The sequence below is a fragment of the Aythya fuligula genome, chromosome 22, assembly GCF_009819795.1.
Source record: "Aythya fuligula isolate bAytFul2 chromosome 22, bAytFul2.pri, whole genome shotgun sequence".
Taxonomy (NCBI): Eukaryota; Metazoa; Chordata; class Aves; order Anseriformes; family Anatidae; genus Aythya; species Aythya fuligula.
This window is the reverse complement of record NC_045580.1, coordinates 3,690,140-3,710,421: the sequence shown is the minus strand read 5'-3', so window position 1 is coordinate 3,710,421 and position 20,282 is coordinate 3,690,140. Positions and strand designations below refer to the sequence as shown.

General features: G+C 54.2%; 2 protein-coding genes across 2 annotated transcripts; both read left to right on the top strand.

Annotated features, from left to right (window-relative positions):
• The first annotated feature begins 2,964 nt into the window (after positions 1 to 2,964).
• C22H11orf53 (chromosome 22 C11orf53 homolog) lies at positions 2,965 to 11,334 on the top strand. The gene is made up of 5 exons (XM_032201731.1): positions 2,965 to 3,019; positions 5,568 to 5,677; positions 9,233 to 9,275; positions 9,987 to 10,285; positions 10,933 to 11,334. The coding sequence occupies exons 1-5, from the start codon at positions 3,010 to 3,012 to the stop codon at positions 11,332 to 11,334; spliced, it is 864 nt and encodes a 287-aa protein (XP_032057622.1). The 5' UTR covers positions 2,965 to 3,009.
• Positions 11,335 to 14,904: 3,570 nt separating this feature from the next.
• Positions 14,905 to 19,982, top strand: COLCA2 (colorectal cancer associated 2). Its single transcript, XM_032201730.1, has 5 exons — positions 14,905 to 14,943; positions 15,638 to 15,732; positions 17,493 to 17,550; positions 18,964 to 19,190; positions 19,650 to 19,982. The coding sequence occupies exons 1-5, from the start codon at positions 14,925 to 14,927 to the stop codon at positions 19,980 to 19,982; spliced, it is 732 nt and encodes a 243-aa protein (XP_032057621.1). The 5' UTR covers positions 14,905 to 14,924.
• Positions 19,983 to 20,282: the final 300 nt, after the last annotated feature.

Here is a 20,282-nt window from a genome sequence, read left to right as displayed (position 1 = left end):
GAAAGGGGGCGGGTGGGGTGAGGAGGCGGAGAACGAAGGTTCCGGGCATAAATCTGTCCCCCACCCCCCCCCAAAAAAAACCCCAAACCCCAATAGGGCCGCGACCCCCCGGCCCCAGCACAGGGCTGGCCCAGGAGCCCCTCAGCACCGCCGTCGTGGGCAGAAAGTTATGCACAGCTGCCCTCCTGCACACATCTCTAACCCCTCATAACATGGCGATAGGGCAGGATATGGCCCTGTGCGACGTTCGCCCATCATCACCTTGCTGGCTGGTCGGCATCGCCCAGCTCAGACCCCAATGGAATCGTTAGGGTTGGAAGAGACCTCCGAGATCACCTGGTGCAACCATCCCCTGCCACCAATGTCACCACGGAGCCGTGTCCCCAAGCACCACGTCCAACCTCTCCTTGAACACCCCCAGGGACGGGGACTCCACCACCTCCCTGGGCAACCCGTCCCAATGCCTGACTGCTCTTCCTGAGCAGAAATGTCTCCTAAATCCCAACGTAAACCTCACCTGGCACAACTTGTGGCCACTCCCTCTAGTCCTATCACTAGTTACCTGTGAGGCCGACCCCCAGCTCCCCACACCTTCCTTACAGGCAGTTGCAGAGAGCAATAAGGCGTCCCCTGAGCCTCCTCTTCCCCAGACTAAACAACCCCAGTTCCCTCAGCCGCTCCTCACAGGACTTGTGTTGCATATCTGCACGGGATGACAAGTATCACCAACCCTTCAGGACTGCACTGGGACCAGCTCACACCTGGGCTTGATAAACTCATACCCCAGGCTCCGTACCAACACATCAGGGTTTTTGGTGCGGGTCCTGGTTCTTGCAGCAGCAGAGTACAAAGACTGGCAAAGGCTTTGCAGCTGCCACAGATTCATTTCAACGCCTCCAGGGCAAATGCTGCTGCTGTTATCAAAAAAAAAAAAAAAAAAAAAAAAAAAAAAAAAAAAACAACCAACCAAATTCCTCTCAGTGCACACGCTTGCAACCTAAATACACACATCTGGGCATCCTGGCCAAACACAAAACACAAAAAAAACATGCTATCCATTGGTATTACGTTGCCGCTGTGAGACAATGTGACATGTTCTCTTTACCCAGTAATGAAAAGACAGATTGAAATGACAGTTTGAAATAAACAAATATGCATTGAGTATTGCATCTGCTGCTCCAGCTTTTTGTAGTATAGAACAGAGACACAATTATTAGAGCAGTTTGCTTTGGCACAGGTAAATACCATGCTAAACAGAATGGGATTTTATAAAACGTGCCATAAAAAGGTGCCTTGTCAATACACAATTGCTTCCATAACTCCTATTGTACACACAGTATGTGCCTAAATCCACTAAATAATATAGAAAATCTGGATCTGATGCTTTTTCAAAGGAAAATGTAAGTTAAGGGATGGATTCCCTCTAAAAGAAGGCTGAGTTTTTATTTTATCTCTGTTTAATTATTTTCTGTTGTTGTTTTCAGTGTAATTGTTTTGTAATCAGTACACCTGGACTAGCACAAAGCTATTAGCTTGAACAGGGCTTGGCTTTAACTTGTGAATCCTAACTAAAGTATATAAATATCTGGCACGGGAGACAAAACTGGATGGGAAGCCTGCCAAGAAGCAGGTGGCAAACTAAGCTTATTGCTGACGAGGCAAAGACAACTCTGCTGTTGGGACCTCACATCTGCCCACGCTTCCCTGCCCTGCCTGGTGCTTCCTGCCCTTGTAACACCTGCCAGCACTCCGCATACCAGGTGGGGGCAGCCAGGGACAGTCTGACCAAAATAAGACTTGTCCATGGAGAGGGCAAATATACACGGTCAAAGACTCCATTCACAGGAGCTAGGGTTTTCCAAGAGGCTGTGGGATGTCCTCTTGGTCCTGAGCACTGCATCAGAGCAGGCAGAACACCTGAATCATTCCATAAGTTGGGAATTCTGTACATTGGGAATTACTTGTGATGTTACCTCAGCTCTGCCTTCCCTACTTTTCTCAATGGCCTGATCACATCAGCCTTCACCAGCTGCTGCCCTTTATAGCTTGTCTTCTAAAGAAAAATAATAATTACACTTAATAATAATAATAATAATAATAATAATAATAATAATAATAATAATAATAATAATAATAATAATAATAATAATAGTAATAATAATAACAATAGCAGCCTTCCTCAGGAAGTCAGTTCACATGACAGGCCAAATTCATCTCCGGGCCAACGCAAGGGAGAGCACACAGAATTATAAAGAGAGACAGATCTTACCTAACAGACCCGCAAGCTGGCAGCAGGCTCCACAAGGAGGAATATTTAATTATGAGGAATCCAATGGCGCCAGTTTTGCCCTGCTCATGTAAGATGAGCACAGTAATGCTGTGTACCAGCCCACTCTGTGCACAAAATGCTCCCGAGATCATCTGCCTCACTGCAGCCTGTCCTCAACGCATTGCTGTGCTCTGCTAGCTGTGTCGCAGGAAAATGGCTCTCAGAGAATTTGTGTAATGCCCAGGCTGGCCTGTGAGGTCCCAGACAGACAGTCCTACTTCCTGAGCATGGCTCGTGTGCATCTTCATCAGCACACGGACATTTCACGTTTACTGACAGTGCTTGTTTCCAGCTTGTTCTTTCACCCATGAAGGGACAGCCCGTCACTGCAAGACTTACCAGCCTTTCACTTGAACCAAACATTTTCCATTGATGAACTCAGCTCAGTTTTCTTCCATGAACTGTCAGCTCAGACAGGAAAGAGACCCATTGAGAATGATCCACACTGACCATGCAAATCGGAGCGGTACACGCATCAAGAGATTTGCATTTAAGCAAATCCCAAACAAGGTATTGTGGAGACATCACTAAATTGTAGAAAATATATTTCCATCAGGCTGAGCTGGAACTTTATCAGTGGAGAATGAGCACTGACTTCACTCTGCTCTGGGAAGCTCATGACAGCCCTTCTCCAACCTCCTGCAGAATCTGAGAGCTGGGACTCATCACCAGTGATCGCAATGGAAACAGGTGAGTCTCGGCACCTCGACTTTCCGAAAGCATAAAGATGCAGCAGCACAATGGAAATATTGGGGACAGAATATACCGTGCCATCCTTGGGCTCAACTTAAAACAATGCAGAAAGGAGAATTGGCTAAAATCAGCAGTGATACCTTTGCTATTCCAATAATTTAACAATATTTATTTGAATATTCAGCCCTCTCTAAACCAAATTCAATTTTATTTTCAATATTTTTTTTCCAAAAGGCAGTTATGCCAAAGTGATGTGAAATACAATCTAATTTACTTGAAAAATTACATCAACTCTGGCCTAAATTAGCATTTTCTTCCTTGATGCTGCCAAGAGCAGGATTATGTGGGGTTCTAATAGCTCAGCATCCGATCCTGCTGAATAACACGCCAAGTTATTTCACTTGCATGTGCTGGGCTGCTTCCTTAAAAAGGGGGTTTGAGGACAGAGCCCTTATATTGCTTACTTTGTCTCTAATTCTTATAACTGTGGGTGTATGAGTGAAGAAACTTCAACAGCACAACACCCCGGTGTAAAGATTTACAGAAGCGTTTTTACTACAGTCTAAAGACACTGGAAAGATGTTAGGGAAACGGGACTGCAGAAGTGCAGAGCATCAGACAGTGGCTGGAAAGGGTCACACGGACCCTTTGTTAGGGTCAGCTAACAAAGGTGTTGTAGGATTTGGCAATAGCAGGCTGATGAACTAAGGAATTAAAGCTGCTCACGGCTTTTCTAGCAATGCTATTTTAGAAATATCTCCATTCTGAAAATTAAATATGAGCATACTCATGGCTGGGGTCCCTCTGCCAAAGCTCCGTGCTGAATCGAGGCCTGATTCTTCAGCTGGATGCAGCCAGCAACAGCTGCCTGAGTTACTGGAGGCAGCAAACCACGGTGGAGCCCAGTGAGCTGTGCTCTGCAGTTCTGGCTCATCCATCAGATCGCAGCGCTGTGTCTCTAAAGGAACTCACGCAGAGATTCCGATGCAGGAAGCATAGCTCTTTCTGCCACTTCTGCCTGCTCTGCCAGAGATTTTGAACCCCAGCTGCCAGCACAGGTACCTCTGCTTCCAACTGCTCTCAGTAAAAACAGCCCAGCAGAGGGACTACGGGAGGAACACTTCTCTGGGCCATGGAGAAGAGCCAGTCTCTATACAGAGAAATTTTTCAACCTCAAGAGATTATATCCATTGCTGGCAGTGTCCTGGCTTGTCCAGAGATGCTGGTCAGCATGCAGACTGTCTTCACCCCTATTTAGACTATATTGATCATAAGTTTTCTGGGGGCAGCGTCCTTGCAATGTGTTTGCCTCATACCTTGTCTTGGCTGAAGTCTCTCTCCAGTTGGTATTCAAACACCAAACCCAAGCTGCAGTTGCCCCAAAATTGCAGCTGCTATGCCCAACAGAAAACATCTGGGGTAACCCCAAGCCAGCATTGCGTTCTGTCGCTTCCACCCTTTTCCCTTTGTAAGCTCTCCATGTGTATGTGCACCTGGGGACACTGTGCCACACGACTGAAAGTGATAAAAGGAGCCAAACGGCACTTCCTGAAAAGCAGGCGGGCAAAACGATAAACCACAATTTCAGACAAACACCTCAGCTGTGGAATGGCTGTTGGTGTCCCCTCGGGAAAGCACAGCTTGGTGTTTTCCAAGGGATTAACTTCAAACTTCAGTTTTTCTCTGGAAGGCTCCAATAAAAGCCCATCTGGACACTCCTCCCTGGCTCCGCAGGTGCGAGCTCTGCGCGGCGCAGCCCGTTGGCAGGGATAAAAGAGCTCCTCTGGAACTGCACCCCGTAGCTCTCTGCCCTCGCTTGTGGCAGAACACCTGTACACAAGGCAGACAGACCTCAAAGCTTTTTCCAGGCAAGGGAAGAGGACAAACGCTTTGCACCACAAGTCACAGACCTCGTGTATGGGTTCTGCTGGATTCCAGGCAGCATGAGGGAACAGGCAGGACTGCCATCAGCCTCCAGGGTGGCATGGCTGAGACCGTACCCTCCTTTCCTTTCATGATACCTTCACAATCTAATTCACATTGCCATTTAGGGAGGTCAAACCCACCATTTGGGCTACTTCTGCCTTTGCTGCAATGAGATCAAAACCATCTCTGCCCCCAGAGCGATGTGCTGAAAGCCAGAAGGGCAACGAGGAGCTAAACCACAGCATCTCTGCTGGAAGCACGCAGGGCTGTGCCACTAAATCAAATTTTGCTGATCCAAAGGGGAGATGTAGGAGCCCCCAAGCACTCTGGAAAAAAAAAAAAAAAATCCACCAACCATCCAGGCACTGATGGAGCTGCACAGAAGCCGCATGGCACCCAGTGCTAACTACAGGGCAGGGCACGTCAGTCTTTGTTCTCTGCAGACGAGCAGCCCTCACTGCGGGGTTCCTAAGGGATGATTTTGCATGAATAATAAGTCTTACGTGCTTCCTCCCTAACTTGGTGTGCAGAGGGAGGGAATTGGCTTCTTCCATAATAACCTCTTCCGCCTACTCTCTGCCTTTGCTGAACTCCTCTAACACTTGTCTCATTCACTTAGTTACTACAGATTTTGGCAAGCGAGTGTACCAAGGAGTGCGAGTGAAACACACAGTCAAAGATCTTCTTGCTGAAAAGCGATCCAGGCAGAGCAGTGGCTCCTGCTTCAGCGTAAGTCAGCTTTGTTTATTTATTATTATTATTATTATTTAAACCAGAAGTCAGTCCGTGTAATCCTCTGGTTTAAAGAGCATTTGCACTGAGTGCAGGGCACCGCCAACATCAGGAGGGAACAGTGCAAGCATTTACAACACCAGTGTTTTCCCCCCCAAAAATCACAGATGGTTCCTTGATTTTTCCACATCGGTGAACCTTGGAGGAACTGAAGTTGCAGCGTGTGTATATTTAGCAAACCAGTAACACTGAATTTCCCATTCCCTTCACATCCTGTGTATGACACCTTCCCAAGTCAGCTTGCTTTCTCACCAGCCACATTTGAACAACCGAGTGCCGCAGAAATAGATGATCTTCCCTGAATGTTGTGCTCCTTCCAGCTCCTCTCTGGCATACCCAAGCGCCAGGGGAAGCGCAGTGGTGTTATGGTCTGGAAAGAGGCCAAACATCAGCTTGTAAGAGATGATGTCTTTTTCAAGTGGTTCTATGGCAACAGGAAACCGAAGTGAAATTATAGTACGCTATGTTGTTGGTGTTTTTTTTTTTTTTTTTTCTGGAATAGCCATACAAGCTATGCTGTCCCCAGAAGGGACACGGTACTGCAGGTGCCACCACGGGGCACCCAGAGGCACCGCAAGCCACTCGCTGCGTGCTTCAGGTCTCACCGTTAGCAGCCAGCAGCACCTTGCCTCCAGGCTGGCCTCTGACAGAAGAGGAGATGCAGCCAAGCTGCTGAAACCAGGTCCTGCAAGGAAAGGGTGGGAGCAGAGACCTGAATTACCTGAATTAACACATTTTCAGAATTCTGATGCTGTTGGCATTCACTGAACAACCAGATCCTCGCTGAGGACTCTCATGCTTCCCTTGCTCCCTTTCCAGAGGCAGCAGCTTTTTTGTTTAGCACCTCAACATGTCCAACTGCCAGCCCCAGGGACTATAAAACACACACCGCTTGCTTTATTGCCCCTTGCTTTATATTCCAGAGCTACGTAGATGTGTGTCTATCTAATGCAAAATTTGCCCTATTGCTAATTCCCCGTGATAGACAAAAAATTATTGTGCAGGGCAAACATCCGTATTTGCTGGAACGTATCATGAAAAGAACAACTGTAGGAGCAGCTCTTTATCTGACAGGTAACATAAACCAGAATCAAAGCAAACAGCAGATGACTGAACACCCCTTTGTATATTTATGATGCGGTGTAATTTAGCTGCATCTTTTGTCTGAACATGATCTTTGCTCTGAAATCAGAAAATCTTTGCCGTGCAAGGGAAGGTCTGCGGAGCTGAATCGAGCTTCTGAGGAGAGGTCATTGCCCATCAGAGGGCAGCTGATGGGCTGTTTGCGGAGGCAGCAGAAGCATTTCCTGACATCCAGGCGTGACACACATTAAATGATAGGAAAACAGTTTGTACCATGGTAAAAAACTGCACAATTTGGGCATCTGAATTCCCAGCAACTGCAGGGCCAAAAGGACTGAGCCCTGGGCTCTGGGGAGGGTCTGATATTCTCTTTTGGCTCTCCGCAGACAGAGACTTGACCAAGCTGCCACTCTTTTTATGATAAAAGGCTTAAACCACGTTCTTGTCTTAGGCAAGGACACCTGTTAGTGCACAGACAGGCACAGCAGCCCTCAGAGCCTTGCGGTCAGCAAAGCACGTTTATTAACCCAGGGCACCTGGGTTCCCCATCGCAGGGCCAGAGCCATAACACTCACAGCTTGACCTGCATCCTTTTACCCCTTTTTACCCTTTTTTCCCTTTTTTCCACCCCAAGGCAGCTCTGTAGCTGAACAGGCCTGAGCTCTGGGGGTGAAGCAATGCAGCTGGGGGCCAGGCTTATCGGCAGCTGGCCGTGCTGCGGGCTGAAGTGATGCTGAACAGGCACGCTGACGTGTGGCAGGAGACCCAGCTAGCCCGGTCCCACAGCGCTGAAAGGAAGTCATGCAGGGAGGAAATGGACTAATGGGCTTAAATTAAGCCGAGCCATTCATCACCTGATAAGGAGCCAGGAGGCAATGGCAATGTAGGGCCTTCACGGGGGTGTGCCCCAAAGGGCCTGTGACACTGTTCCAGTGGCTGTTGAACAGGCAGGATCAAGGATTTACTCAGAGGCACCACAGATCTGAAATGCTCCGTACCAGAGGATGCCCAGGGACCTCCCCGTTCCTCCAGCAGCACACCCCAGCCCTTCTCTGCTACCTGCACCTCCAAACGCAGGCAGAGCACAGCCCTGCTGCTCCCTTACGCCTCAAACACAGTATTAGGGTTGCCAGGTGACAGCTCTGGACTGCTTCTTGCCAAGGCTGAGGTGTAAACACTCGTGCAGGGGGCTGAACCATCACCTTCAGGCAAAGATCCCTCCACAGTGGAACCTTCAGGATGCTGCGGCCATGGGCAGGCAGAGAAAGCGGTGGGGAAAAAGCCCTGAAGCAGGAGGAGGGATCACCAAAACGGCAGGCATGCAGCAGGAGGGGTGTCTGCTGACACCAGATTTGCATGGGGTGGCCTCAGCCCCACAGGGCGCTGCGTTACCAGCGAGGAGCCTCAAGGAGCCTCGCTGAGGGCTGCGGCCAGCAGAGGCTCAGCCTCAGGCAGGTGCAAGCCCTGGTTTTGACCCTGCAAGGTGAGAGCTCATCTGCCCATGAGCCAGAGGGCTCCTTCCTGCCACCTCCTGCCACTCCTGTGGCCCTGTGGGCTCTGGGCTCATTTCCATGACGGAGCAGGGAGCAGCTGCGAGCCTCCCCGGGCAGTAAAAGGAAGTCTTAGCACTGGCAAATTTAATTCAAATCAAAACCTCTAAATTTGGTTGCTTGCTATGGCAGGAACCTCCTGTTTGCGCTATGCAAACTGGAAATAGCACGGCACCATCGCTGCCACGGGCACTGCGGGTCCAGAGGGCTGGAGGCAGACCTCGGCACGGCTCCGGGGATGGAGCAGGTGCCTCCCCCGCAGTGCCCTGTAAGGAATGAGCCACCCAGAGCACCAGGGTCGCTCAGGACTAATCCTCCCTTACCTTGGGGCCAAGAAACTGCTGATATTATTATTCTCGGCATTACCGTGCCACCCAAACAGGAGCCAGAGAGAGCTGCCTTCCCCACGCAGCTCCCCAGGAGCCAGCTGAAGAGGCTCCGTGGCACGGAAGCACGGCACAGCCAGGTTAGCACATGGGCAGCACAGAACCAGCCTGCTTTGACCAGCCCAGGACCTGCACACCGACTTTTTGGGACCTGGTTTATGCCGACACCAAAGCAACCACCCAGCATTGTGGCTGCATTAAGGGACGTTGCGGTGTATGAGCACGAAGCCAGTTATCGTGGTATTTCTACTGTTATCAGCTCTGTCCAAGACCTTTGAAATCTCTTCTTAGCCTACATCTGCTAATACCTCAGAGGCCCCAGGCTTGAAATCTTGAAGTTAATCTCTCCGTACTGATAACGCCAAGGCTCAAACAGTACATCACAGCTATGCCAGCACCTTCCCAAATTACAAGCTCAGAGAACCACCTTGCTTTGAAAACACATTTTTTTAACTCATCTTTATCTTTTGCAGGGCAGCACCAGCACACCACAGACATCTTTCGGCCAAATGCCAGGTGAGGTTTTCCTCCCACCCATAAATACCTTCTGTGGGGGTTGGACAGAAGGTACTGCTCCTCTACAGGTGAGGAAAGGAGCACAGGAACAGGGCCACCCCTTAGAGAAAGCCCAGGAGGAAAGTATTTCAGAGTCAACACAGGAGCAGTGGTCTGCTGGAAGGCCCCTATAGTCTTGTGTGAAGTTCCTAAAGGGAGGCAGAGGCAATTACAGCAGCTCCAACTTTTTTTTGATGGAGATACCACTTGGTGAACCCCTTTCTGACCCCTTTGTGCCTTCCAGTTTTCCCTGGAACTGAAGAAAAAAAAGCACAAGAGCAGGAACTGACCTGTGCTGTTCCTTGAGCTCAGGACAGGGAAGCACCACTGGAACAAAGGCAGGAGGTTTTGCAGCCTCTAACGTGCTTCTTCCCCCAGGGTTGTGGCAGGACAAGGAAAAAAAAAAAAACAAAAAACAAAGACCTCATATTTAAAGCTTCCCCAAACATGTGTGGTTTGCTGCAGATGGAGGTGATCTGCTGGATAAGGGGCAGCCCAAGCTGCTAAAAGCTTTGGGCAGGCACAGCTGCTTCACATCAGGGTTGACTCCGACCTGGGGAGGTGCAGGAGAGGACAGGGCTCTGCTTGGCACCTGTGGAGATGCTCTGCGGCTCCCCGGGTGCTGCTGGTGTGGTTTCCCTTTAGCCATCCCTTTTTTTCTGACCGCCATAGGTTCCCCTACCACGGCTGGTTACTACGGAGTCAGGAGATCCTTCACAGCCGACTTGGATTTCCACAACACCAAGCAGTTTGTCGGTGATGTCTATTCATCCCCGCTGGGCTCCAAGCCCTTCGCGTGCGATTCCTCCACCACCCAGGGCTACCCAACGCTCCTGGACCCCTATCTCCCCGAGCAATACGGGGATTTCCGCAGCGCTCCCCTCACGCCTGGTACCAGCTCCTTCTTCAGCCCTCCTTCGCTGCCCCCTCTCCTGCCATCCTTCCCCAGTGACACGGCGCATTTCCTACTAGTGAGTGCCTCTGGTTCTTGGCCCCCCGTGAGCGATCACCCGATTGAGGCTGGGGTTAGGTCAGGGGGTCCCACATGGGAAGGAAATGGCCACTGCACGAGGCAGCCCCAGCTGAGCACACGGCAGATGGGGAATTATTTTTCTCTCTGTTCCCACCTCATGGCCCCTTTTCCTGTTGGAGAGTGGCTGCTAAATACATGATCTTCCCTGTTCCCCCAAAAACAGCTCCATTAAGCTCCTGAAGTTTCTGGAAACTTCCTGCGTTGGCTCCAGAAAATTGCCTATCCCTTCCTTCTCCCTATCCCCATCCCTACCCCAATCCACGTCCCTGTCCCTATCCCTGCTGCTTCCCAGCAGCTGGCTGGCTCACCCCACGGGGCAGAGCTCCTGAACCCTGTAGGATCAGGGCTGGTCAGTGCTCTGGGCGCCTGTGCCCAGCTTTGCCCACCGCTAACCCCACGGATGTTTCCTTCCAGCACTTTTAACACCCCTCTAACCCCACAAAAACCCTTGTGAGAGTTCCCAGCCAGGCTCGGGGCGGGGAGGGGAGCGTGGCGTGGTGATGCCAGGCTAGGTGTGCCATCCCCTCCAGGACAAGCTTTAAACCTCACAGCTCTCCCTCGCCTTCTCTCCCCGCTTCTCCACAGAGAGAGCCGTGGGAGCAGACCTCTCCTGACAGCCTGGGCCAGTCGGACGCCGCGTGCTCTGACCCTCCACAGGCACTGCCCGCGGGCACCGGCTGCCTCGCCTCGCACGAGCCCGGAGGCTCTTCCCCGTACCGGAGCTCGAGCTGGACCCCGGCCGGCCCCGGAGCCCAGCCCTACCCCCTGCATCCCCTTGAAGATGCCCACTACTCGTCCAGCTACACCACCACCTCGCCCTACTCCTTCTCGCCCTTCGTCACCGCGGCGAGCGAGCTCGCCTCCAGGATGAGCCACCTTTCTCCAGAGCCACCCGCGGAGCTGCCACCCCTCCACGATAACTCTGCCTGGGCGAAGGAGGATGGAAGTCCTGCCTGGGGCACCTACGAAGGCCGGAGAACTTATTGAGGAGGGATGAGAGCTGGAGGGAAGGGCAGGTGCTGACTGTGATTGAGGCAAACGAGCTACTCGCACGCTTTTTCCCAGCAGTTTCCTTCAGACCGAGGATGCTGACAGCACGCAATGCTTCACGCTCTGGTTAGAGGTCACTGGATGTGCCACGTCTAGCTTACAGGGGTGCTCTGGTGCCTTAGGAGAGCCAGAGCTCACCGTCCCACTGTGCTACGAGTAAAATACACAGCCTGAAAAATACCTGCACGTTACTGGCCTGTGCTGCAGGGACAGGTCTCAGGCACTCGCTTTCAGCTGCTGAGGGAAAAAGGTCTCGCTGAACCTTAAACTGCATCCACAGAGCAGTGCCACCAAAAGAGGGTTGGGGAGCGAGGCAGGGGCTGGGGGAAGCCCTGGTTAATAGCATAATGGTGCCTCGCCTGCCCCAGATGAGGCGAGCGAAGGCTTTGTGGGCTCCAGGAGCTGCCTGCAGCTTGTGGGGCTGCCATGGGGCACCCTGCTGCCCTGCAGTCCCAGTGCCAGGCCAGGCTGCCACGGCCACTAGAGGTAGCTCTGCACACACACAAACACGCTCCCACACAGACACCAGAGCCCTCTGCACCCCTTGGCCCCCATCTCGTCCCCCCCTCAACCCCAAAAATCCTCCCTGTGGGACCCAGGGCCTGAGAAGGGGGCGGTGATGGGGTAGCTGAAGGCGCTGCTCGCCCTTTCCCCTTAAACCCTGGGGATGGGGGTGGGACTGGGAGCCCCCCGGCCCCCTCCAGGGACCACAGCCCAGCCTGGGGTCACAGGCTGCATGCCCTACAGCCCCGAGCACCCCTGCACATGGGACCTGGGGGCACAGCCATGTACCCACAAACAGGCAGCGGTGCTGGACCCCCATGAGCAACACAGCACGGGGCTGCCAAGTGGGTCCCTTTCCACAAAGCCCCCCCTTGCAGCTGCAAGTCAGAAAGCCCCCAGGCTGCTCAGATCCCCCAAAAACACCCCCTAGGCCACACTGCCGGCACCAGAGGACGGGGTGGGAGTGCTGCAGCTTTGAGGTGCCACCACACGGCTGGGCACAGCCCAGCCCCACCGCTGCACCCCCAGCACCCCCTGTGGGGCCGAGCCCCCCACAGCCCCCAGCGTGTGGCTGCAGCCAGCCGGGAGCACCCAGCTCCAGCCCTGCCTTGGCTCCGCTCCCTGCTCCTGCTTCCTGATTCCCCGGCCCTGTTCAGACCCGTCCAGAAAAGCAAACCCCCGCGGCTCTGCGTGCCCCAAGCCCTCACCCACCCACCCTGCAGGCTGCGCCTTTCTGTTTGCCCCGGGGGGGCCAGCAAAGCCCGGCCCAGGGATGGAGCCAGCAGCCAGGGCTGAGGTGCTGGAGGTGTCAGATCCCAAACGCTCCCAACTCCAAAGTTGTCCCTTCAGGGGGCTCCTGGCCACACCTGGGGCTCAGCCCCCTGCCACCAGCACTCCAGGGGGAAGCATCCCCAGCATGGCAGGAGCTGAGGGACCCCAACCCCTTGGTGCAGGCAGGCCTGCAGTGAGACCCCCCCCCCGAACCCCCCATGCTCCAGAATAGGACGAGGAGAGGGCTCCCCTCTGGGGCAGAGCAATGCTGGCCCCGCTGCACGAGGAAAAGGATCGCCGCCGTGCCCACTCCCCCCCGAAATCGAGTGTATTTGTCCAACTTCAGGAGAAAGAAAAGATTCAGCTGCAACAATAGCCAAGCTGAGCAGCTGGTAGATTATTAACAGCCTGGCCTGCTCTCTGCCATCGGCCGGCGATTCCCGAGGCAGGGCAGAGACTGTGGTGCCCAGGGAAAAGTTGGAGTGGGACCTTAAAAACCGAGCCCCCGGCCACATCGGTGCTGTGTGGTGATGAGGGGTTGCCCAAAATCTGGGTGGTCCCGGCGGCCTGCAGCCCCATGGCTCACAGCACAAGGGGCAGGCCTGAGCTGAAGCACACGAAGGAGAGGCCACTGTGTGCAGCACCAGCAAAGTGCCCGAATTGGGGGAAAAAATGTAAATAAACGCCAAGACAAGGCCGGCATCTGGCAGAGGGGAGGGGGTCCTAGGGGAAGAAGTGGGGTTCGGGTGCCGTCCGCCACCTGGGTGCCCAGGGCGGCCTCTCTGCTGCGCCACGCCCACCCCGTGCCATTTTGGTCTGAAAAGCTTCGGATTTGCCCCGAAAAAGCGACAAATCGTGCAAAAAGCCACGGCGGCCCTTGAGGAGTCCTCTCTGCAGGTAGCAAGTGAAATATGAGAGGGCTGGAGCCCAGCCTGGGCGGCTGAGGGGAAAACACTGAGCTGGCTTCGAGGCATCTGCTTCGTTTGGGGGAAGATGGCTAAAACCCTGAAAATGTCCCAAAAGCAAGGGGTGGGGAGGGTGGCCCTGCCGAATCCTGTTCCCCCAGCCCCTCTGCTAGATGGGGATGTGCTCGCTTTCACAAAAAGATAGCCCATTTTGCGGAGCCTTTGAATATTCAAATTGAAAGTATCGCGCAATCATTGATTGTCAAATCATTGGTTTCTAGAGGTTTTAAATACTTGGCATTAGGGGAGAAAAACTCAAACTTTTCCCCGGGGGTATAAAACCATAATATTGGCCCGGCCACCGCCTGCCATCGCCGCGGGGCCAGCGGGGTCCTGAGCCCCCCAACCCCGAGCCCGCCGCCCGCAGCCCCCTGGCCCCGCTGCGGGGCCGGGGTTGGGGCCGGGGTCGCCGCCGCCGGGGGTCTCCCGGGGGGTGCCCCCTCCGCCACCTCTCGCCATGTCCGGTAAGAGCCGGGGGACCCCCCCGGTGGCCCCTTTTTTTGGGGCTCCGCGGGGTCATTTCGCCTGCGAGGCCAAAGCTCGGCGCCCGGGCGGGGAGGAAGCGGCGAGGGCGGGGAGGAGGAGGAGAGGAGGAGGAGGAGGAGGAGGAGGAGGAGGAGGAAGGAGGAGGAAGGAGGCAGCGAAGGCTCCGCGGAGGGCACGGGCACACGGGGAGGGGGGAGGCTATGGGGTCGCGGTCTCGCCCCCCATCCCCCGGCCCTGTCCTGTCCCAGCCCCGGCCCCCAGCAGGGGGGGCTCTGCCGCCAGCCCCCGGCCCCTCGGCGGGGCTGAGCAGCGCCGAGCCCCCGGCCCCCGCCGCCCCCCGGGGGGTTTGGGGCAGGTTGAAGGAGGGGTTGGGAGCCCCCCAGCCTTCCCCGGCCTTAGGGCGTGCTAAAAGGGTTTTTTTTCAGCCCGGTTCTGCAGGGCAAAATCCTCTGGGGAACCCTCAGCAGCTCCCTGGGGGCAGGCAGCATAGAGGAGGTGCGGAGCAGCCCCCCAGCCCTGAAACCCCCAGCCCTAAAACCCCACAGACCCCAGACCCCATCGCCCCAACCCTTCAGCTCCCAAATCCTTCAGCTCCCCGACCCCACAGCCCCCAGCTCTCATCCCCCAGCCCTACAGCCCCCCAGCCCCCATCCCCGCAGCCCCCCAGCCCCATCTTCTCGCAATAGGGCAGGGAACCCGCCAGCAGCCACCCCGCTGTTTGTAGGGTCTGCCACTGCGTGAAAATACCAGCAGAAAAGTCGGGACGGAAACCGAACTGCCAGAGGCTTTGAGTATTTCGGCATGAGTGCGGCGAGTGAAAGTGATTTTTCAGACTAGATAAATTCTTTGCTGTTTCCTGTACTAAAAATCCCTCGTGGTGATAGGTATAGTGGCTGATGGTTTTGTTGGTTTTGGCTGGACTGAAGACATCCTAAATGCTTTTTTTTTGTTGTTGTTGTTGTTTTTGAAATAAATGGGAGTTGTACAGAATGAGCAAGACAAAGAGATAATCTCGGCTTTGCAGAAAGCGATTCATGAAAGCAGTCATTTTATTTGTGTTTTATTTAGCCCTCTGAATAACCACCCACATATTTGCATTGTTTTATTCCTGCTCCTCATCTGCCAGATGAAGTGGTTCCCACATCTATTTTCAGGTCCTAAGAGCGGCAAATATGACAGGAATTTAAATGGATTCAACAGTAGCACCAGATGGAGCTGGGTATTAGGACACCTGGAGGGGGGGAAAAAAAAAAGATACTGAAGAACAGAACACGTATGATTAATACATATCATCCAACACCAACTTTTTCATAAATGTCTGCTTGTCATGAGCCTGAATAGCAGGTGTGAGAGAGGGCTGGGAACTCTGCTTACAAGTAACATCCAGAGACCGATATCTGTCAGCCCTAAGTTGGTTCCACCTAGAGCATGTCTGAAAATTTGCTGTATGTGCCCTGTGCTCTGCAAGTCTCCCACCCCATTAAGTGTTTTTTTTTTCCCATGAATTCTTCCAGGAAAGCCCAAGGTGTACCAAGGCGTGCGAGTAAAGATAACAGTCAAGGAGTTACTGCAGCAGAGGAGGGCGCGACAGGCAGCCAGCGGTGCGACAGTAAGTGAAAAACTTCTGATATCTGCTGTCTCTTCCCCTTTCCCCTTTTATTTTTTGGCCAAGCCAGTCCCACTTGTGCTTCTCCCAGCAAATCCAGTGTCCCTGCTGGATGAGCCCTGTTTAAAACGTGGCGTGGCTGGGCTGAAGCAGGCACTGTGCTGGTGTGCTGCACCAGGTGGAGGATGTGCCCCTGGGACACCTTCAGCCCTCGCCGTGCAGCTCAGAGGAGCACCCAGGGCAAATTTCTGCCCTGCTAAAGCAGCAAAAGGTGATAGAGACAGGCCAAAAAATTGGGACTTAGCAATTGTTCCAAATTTTAGCCAGCAAAAAGGAAAAAAACCAGGCACAGGCAAAGAGCCCTTAAGGAGGGCTCCATTCTGCTCCATGAGGACTCCTTAGTGCAGGACGAGGGGCACATCCCAGTGCTTGGCCAAATTCAGGTCTCCAGCATTGTCCAGCACCACCTGGGCAGCTCCGAGCCCCTTCTGGGAGGGGAAGGAGATCAGATCCCAGGCGCACAATGCAGGCAAAACCATCCGGTCTTTGTAAGAGCCCTCCAGCTCCAGCCACGCTGGGGATTTGCATAAAAAAGGTTGGTAAATCATTACTGCTTCCTGGTTCGTGACACCGCCGCTTTGGATGGTTTTCAGATTTCATCTCCCACCTCCTGTGCCTGGCGGCAGCTGATTGCACAAAAAGCTGATCAGCCTGTGGGCTGGACGGAGAGGCTGGGGTGATCTGAGCACAGAGCTGCTGGGCTCTGGAAATGCTCCCTCCTCCCCACCGGCAGCCATGGGGCTGCCTGGATCTGGTTTGCGCTTCCCACTGCAGGTTGATGCAATGCTGGTCTCACCCACAAAGGGAAAACTGAGAAGGTGGCAGTGCAGGAGGCTCCTTTTGTGGCCTGAAAAAGGTCCACGTTGTCCTGGGGAGGGATCAGCTGCTGCCTGTGGGGAGCTGGACCCGAAAAGTTCTGCCGTGGTGCAGGTCCACAGCCACGGCGAGCAGGAGGAGCCCTGCAGGCACTGTCAGAGCCCAGAGCAGCCACTGCTTAATGAATTCAACCTGGGGATAGGAAGCTGTTAGCAGGGAAATGAGCCATCAGCCGGGGAGCATTTTGAATACAGGAAATGAAGTGGAAATCTGTGTGAATTAAAACAAGGGGGGGGGGAAGGATTTACATTTGCAGAGTAGATTCTGATCCCAAGCAAGCATTGACACTCCTGGTGCTTCTGGGTGGCTCTCTCCCCTCCGGCAGGTCAGGCTCCTAGGACAGACGCTGGCCTCTCACCTTCGGATTCCCATATCCCTCCAAAAATGAGCCCGTTTGTTTCCACGGGGGCACGGAGCTGTGTCAGTGGGGAGCGATGCCAGAGCTGGATCCCCAATGGCATCGGCACCACCACCACGAGCCAGCCCAGCCCTGGGGCTGCCTGCAGTCGCCTGTGGTCACGTTTCAAGACCACTCTTGCTGCAATCATCAGTGGCTCGCTCTGAAGCATATTTACCCCTCCAAGTTCTTTGGGGTTTCTCCTTTGCACCAGGTTGGTGCTGGGCTCCTCCAGCACCGTTATCTGCATAGGCTCAGGGGAAATGGCGTTGCTCTGTCAACACTAGGGAGGTTTGCTCTGCCACAGCCACGAGGTAAAGAAGGTTTACATAAATAGCTTGAAGCGAAACCCTGACTTACCTCAGCACGCAGAAAAATGCCTCAGGGTCGCAGCATCTACAAACCCTCCTCTTCGCTTCTCTTTGGCCAGGTCTCGTGGGGCAGCAGCAGCATCCAGTTCTCGGAGTCTGTGTCTCCTCCTCACCCAGGTTGGTACAAAACCCATCCGCACGGCCCTTCCCAACTATTCCCACAGCCCAGAGACCTTCCAGCCCTCGGTGCAGGCAGGCAGTGCCAGATAACCAGCAGTGCAGCCAATCAGCACCTGAACGGAGCCCGGGAAATGCAGATGAGGATGCCGAGAGGCCGGCAGGGTACACATCACCCTCTACACCAGCACGCTGAAATGCTCTCGTTTATGCAGTTTATTTTTCCCACACCATGAAGGGAGAGCCCCTTCCAGGAGGGATGCTCATCCCCGAGGGAGCAGCGCTGCTCTCCTGCGGGGCCGGCACGCCGTGGGGCACCGTGCTGAGCCCCAGCAGCATTGGGGCTCTTCTTGCTCTCCTGGCAGCCTTGGCAGGAGCCAGAGGAGTGTCAGGTTTTCAGCGACACAAAGAGCTCCTTCCTCGTGTAGGTGAACATCCAGGCAAAGGGGGAAGGGCTGGGGGAACAGCCCGTTGGGCTTTCAGAGCCTTCGATCGTTTTGCGGCCAAAGCAAAGAGACCTGAAGGCTTTGGCAGGTGTGAATATATACATTGTGTGGACAAGGAAATGATTAAATCATCAATAGTTGGGAATCAATTTGCTTATGTTAATACAGAAACGTGAGCCACGCTAAGGCTCTTCCAGGCTGGTAAATCGCCATCTGTTTACGTGTTTTGGGTGCCTCTTGTTCATTCCAACCCATCCCACTAAACTCTCCCACCCTGAGCCTGCACACAGTCCCAGCTGAGCAACTCTACCCGTGTGCGGCCCCGCTGCCTCCAGACCTCGCCCCTCCATGTGCTCAGGGCTTTGCTTTGACCCAGATTTGAGCACAGCAGGAGTAGGTAATCATTCCGAAGCCACTTCTGCTCAACTCGTGCTCTCGCCCCTGGGTGCAAAGCCGCGTTATCGCCAGCTTGCTCCATTCTGCCTGCCCGGGGGTTTCTCTCCTCTCTGTTTGCTTCGGTGGAGGCTAAAAGGGTAAATCACTCGTCTGTTACCCTGTTCTTCCTGCAGACACAGCCACCCTGCTTCTGGGAGCTGGGTGAGGCAGAAGGGCAGGGTGCCTGTCATACCCTGCAGCACACATTGCTGCCCGGGGCTGAGAAGTGCTCGCCTTCAGGGTGAAGCCAGAGGGCAAGAGCTGGAGGCAGCTTCTAGCCAGATCCCTGTCCAAAAATTCTCCTGGAGTTTCTGGCAGTATTTAGGACGTGGAGCTTTCCAAGGGGACTAAGCTTCCTAATTATTTGCGTGTTTTTGAACCTCTTCCTCCTGGTGTCAGCTCCCCTAGAAGATGCAGCCATATCTCACCTGCATCTAAATCCAAAGGGCTACTGAACATGGGAGAGTCCTGAAATCTTTGTGAGGACAGGCACCGAATAACCTGCACCTGCTTGTTTTACCTTCCCTCCTAGTGCCTTTCGATGCAGAACCCATCTCCTCTGCTCCCAACTGCTGCCCATCCTGGCAGTTTTCCAACTGCCCCTCCTGCGAGGAAAGCCCGAGCTACCTGGAGCAGCTGGTGGACTCCTTCCTTCAGACGGAGGCAACCTTAGAGCCAGCCCTCGGCGCTCTCCAGACGCCCTCGCACTACATCTCGGACTCCTTCCAGCCTGTCCCGCTCTGCTTCAACCAGGGCCTGGTAAGCACGGCGTGCCGGTGTGCTCCGAGGGAGGCTGGGGCCGGGAGTCCCATCCTAAAAGATTTGCAAAGTGCTTCAGGGGCATGGGGTGCAGCCACAGCAACACAGGCTGCTGGCGTGGTCCTCCGCCTGGTTTCTCCTTGGAGCAGAGGATGGGGAGGGCAGTAAAGACTAAAGAGGCTGCAGAAAAGGGGATGTCCCTTCTCCAGATCCTACAGATGTCCTGCAAGGAGTAGCCTGGTTACTGTTAGCTGTGAGTTAAATCACCGGGAACCTGCCTGGTAGCACCAGTGTCAAAGGAACAGTCAGCTCCTGGGGTGCCCCTCCAAGGCATGGCAGCAGTGCAGAGGTCCTGGCCGTTCCCCTGGTGCCCGCAGGCTCCCCATATCACACCCTAAACCACCCTATTCTTTTTTTTTTTCTTTCTTTCCCCTCTTTCTCTCCCCTCTCCCCCTGCAGGCTGCCGGACCCCCGAGCTCGGCTGACCTGCCCAGCCCTCTCACCTCCAGCTGCTCTCCTCCTCAGCTGCCTCCTTTCACCCCGCTGACCCACAGCCCACCCTCTGCTCTGGACACCCCGACCCACGGCTACCCGGCAGAGGAGTGGCCCTGCCACCCCCCGTCCCCGTACGCCGCCCCTGCCTGCTGCTGCACAGCCTGCGGCCCCCAGCACGCCGACACCAGGGGCCCACAGATCTTCTCCTGCCCCAGCACGGACTGCCTGGACTGCCTCCCGCCCGTGCCCGATGACTTCTTCCGACGGGACAGGAGCTGGGACGTCTGCTACAGCTAATGGGAGCGGGGCCTCGCGCTTCTGCCCTGCCCCAAGCAGACGAATTGCCCACGAACTCTGCGAAGCTGCAGGGCCTTGCACGGTCCAACCCACCCGTCACTACTCACACACCTTCCACACGATGTTGCCACTACATTAGTCCTCCTGTCTTCCATGGGCAGGCACAATTTTTATTTTTTTTTTATCTTCTTTCCCTTGTTTTGTTTTTAGGAGATCCCAAGCTGCCTTGCCAAACACATGTCATTAAGCCAGCTCTTTTGGTACAAATAAATCATTTGGTACTCATGCTGAATCCCGCTC

Excerpts from the sequence above, each read along its gene's own strand:
- COLCA2 (XM_032201730.1), top strand. Across the intron at positions 17,551-18,963 it reads TGTGTCTCCTCCTCACCCAG|TGCCTTTCGATGCAGAACCC; the intron begins GTTGGTACAAAA and ends CTTCCCTCCTAG. Across the intron at positions 19,191-19,649 it reads TCTGCTTCAACCAGGGCCTG|GCTGCCGGACCCCCGAGCTC; the intron begins GTAAGCACGGCG and ends CTCCCCCTGCAG.
- C22H11orf53 (XM_032201731.1), top strand. Across the intron at positions 5,678-9,232 it reads GCAGTGGCTCCTGCTTCAGC|GGCAGCACCAGCACACCACA; the intron begins GTAAGTCAGCTT and ends TATCTTTTGCAG. Across the intron at positions 10,286-10,932 it reads ACACGGCGCATTTCCTACTA|AGAGAGCCGTGGGAGCAGAC; the intron begins GTGAGTGCCTCT and ends GCTTCTCCACAG.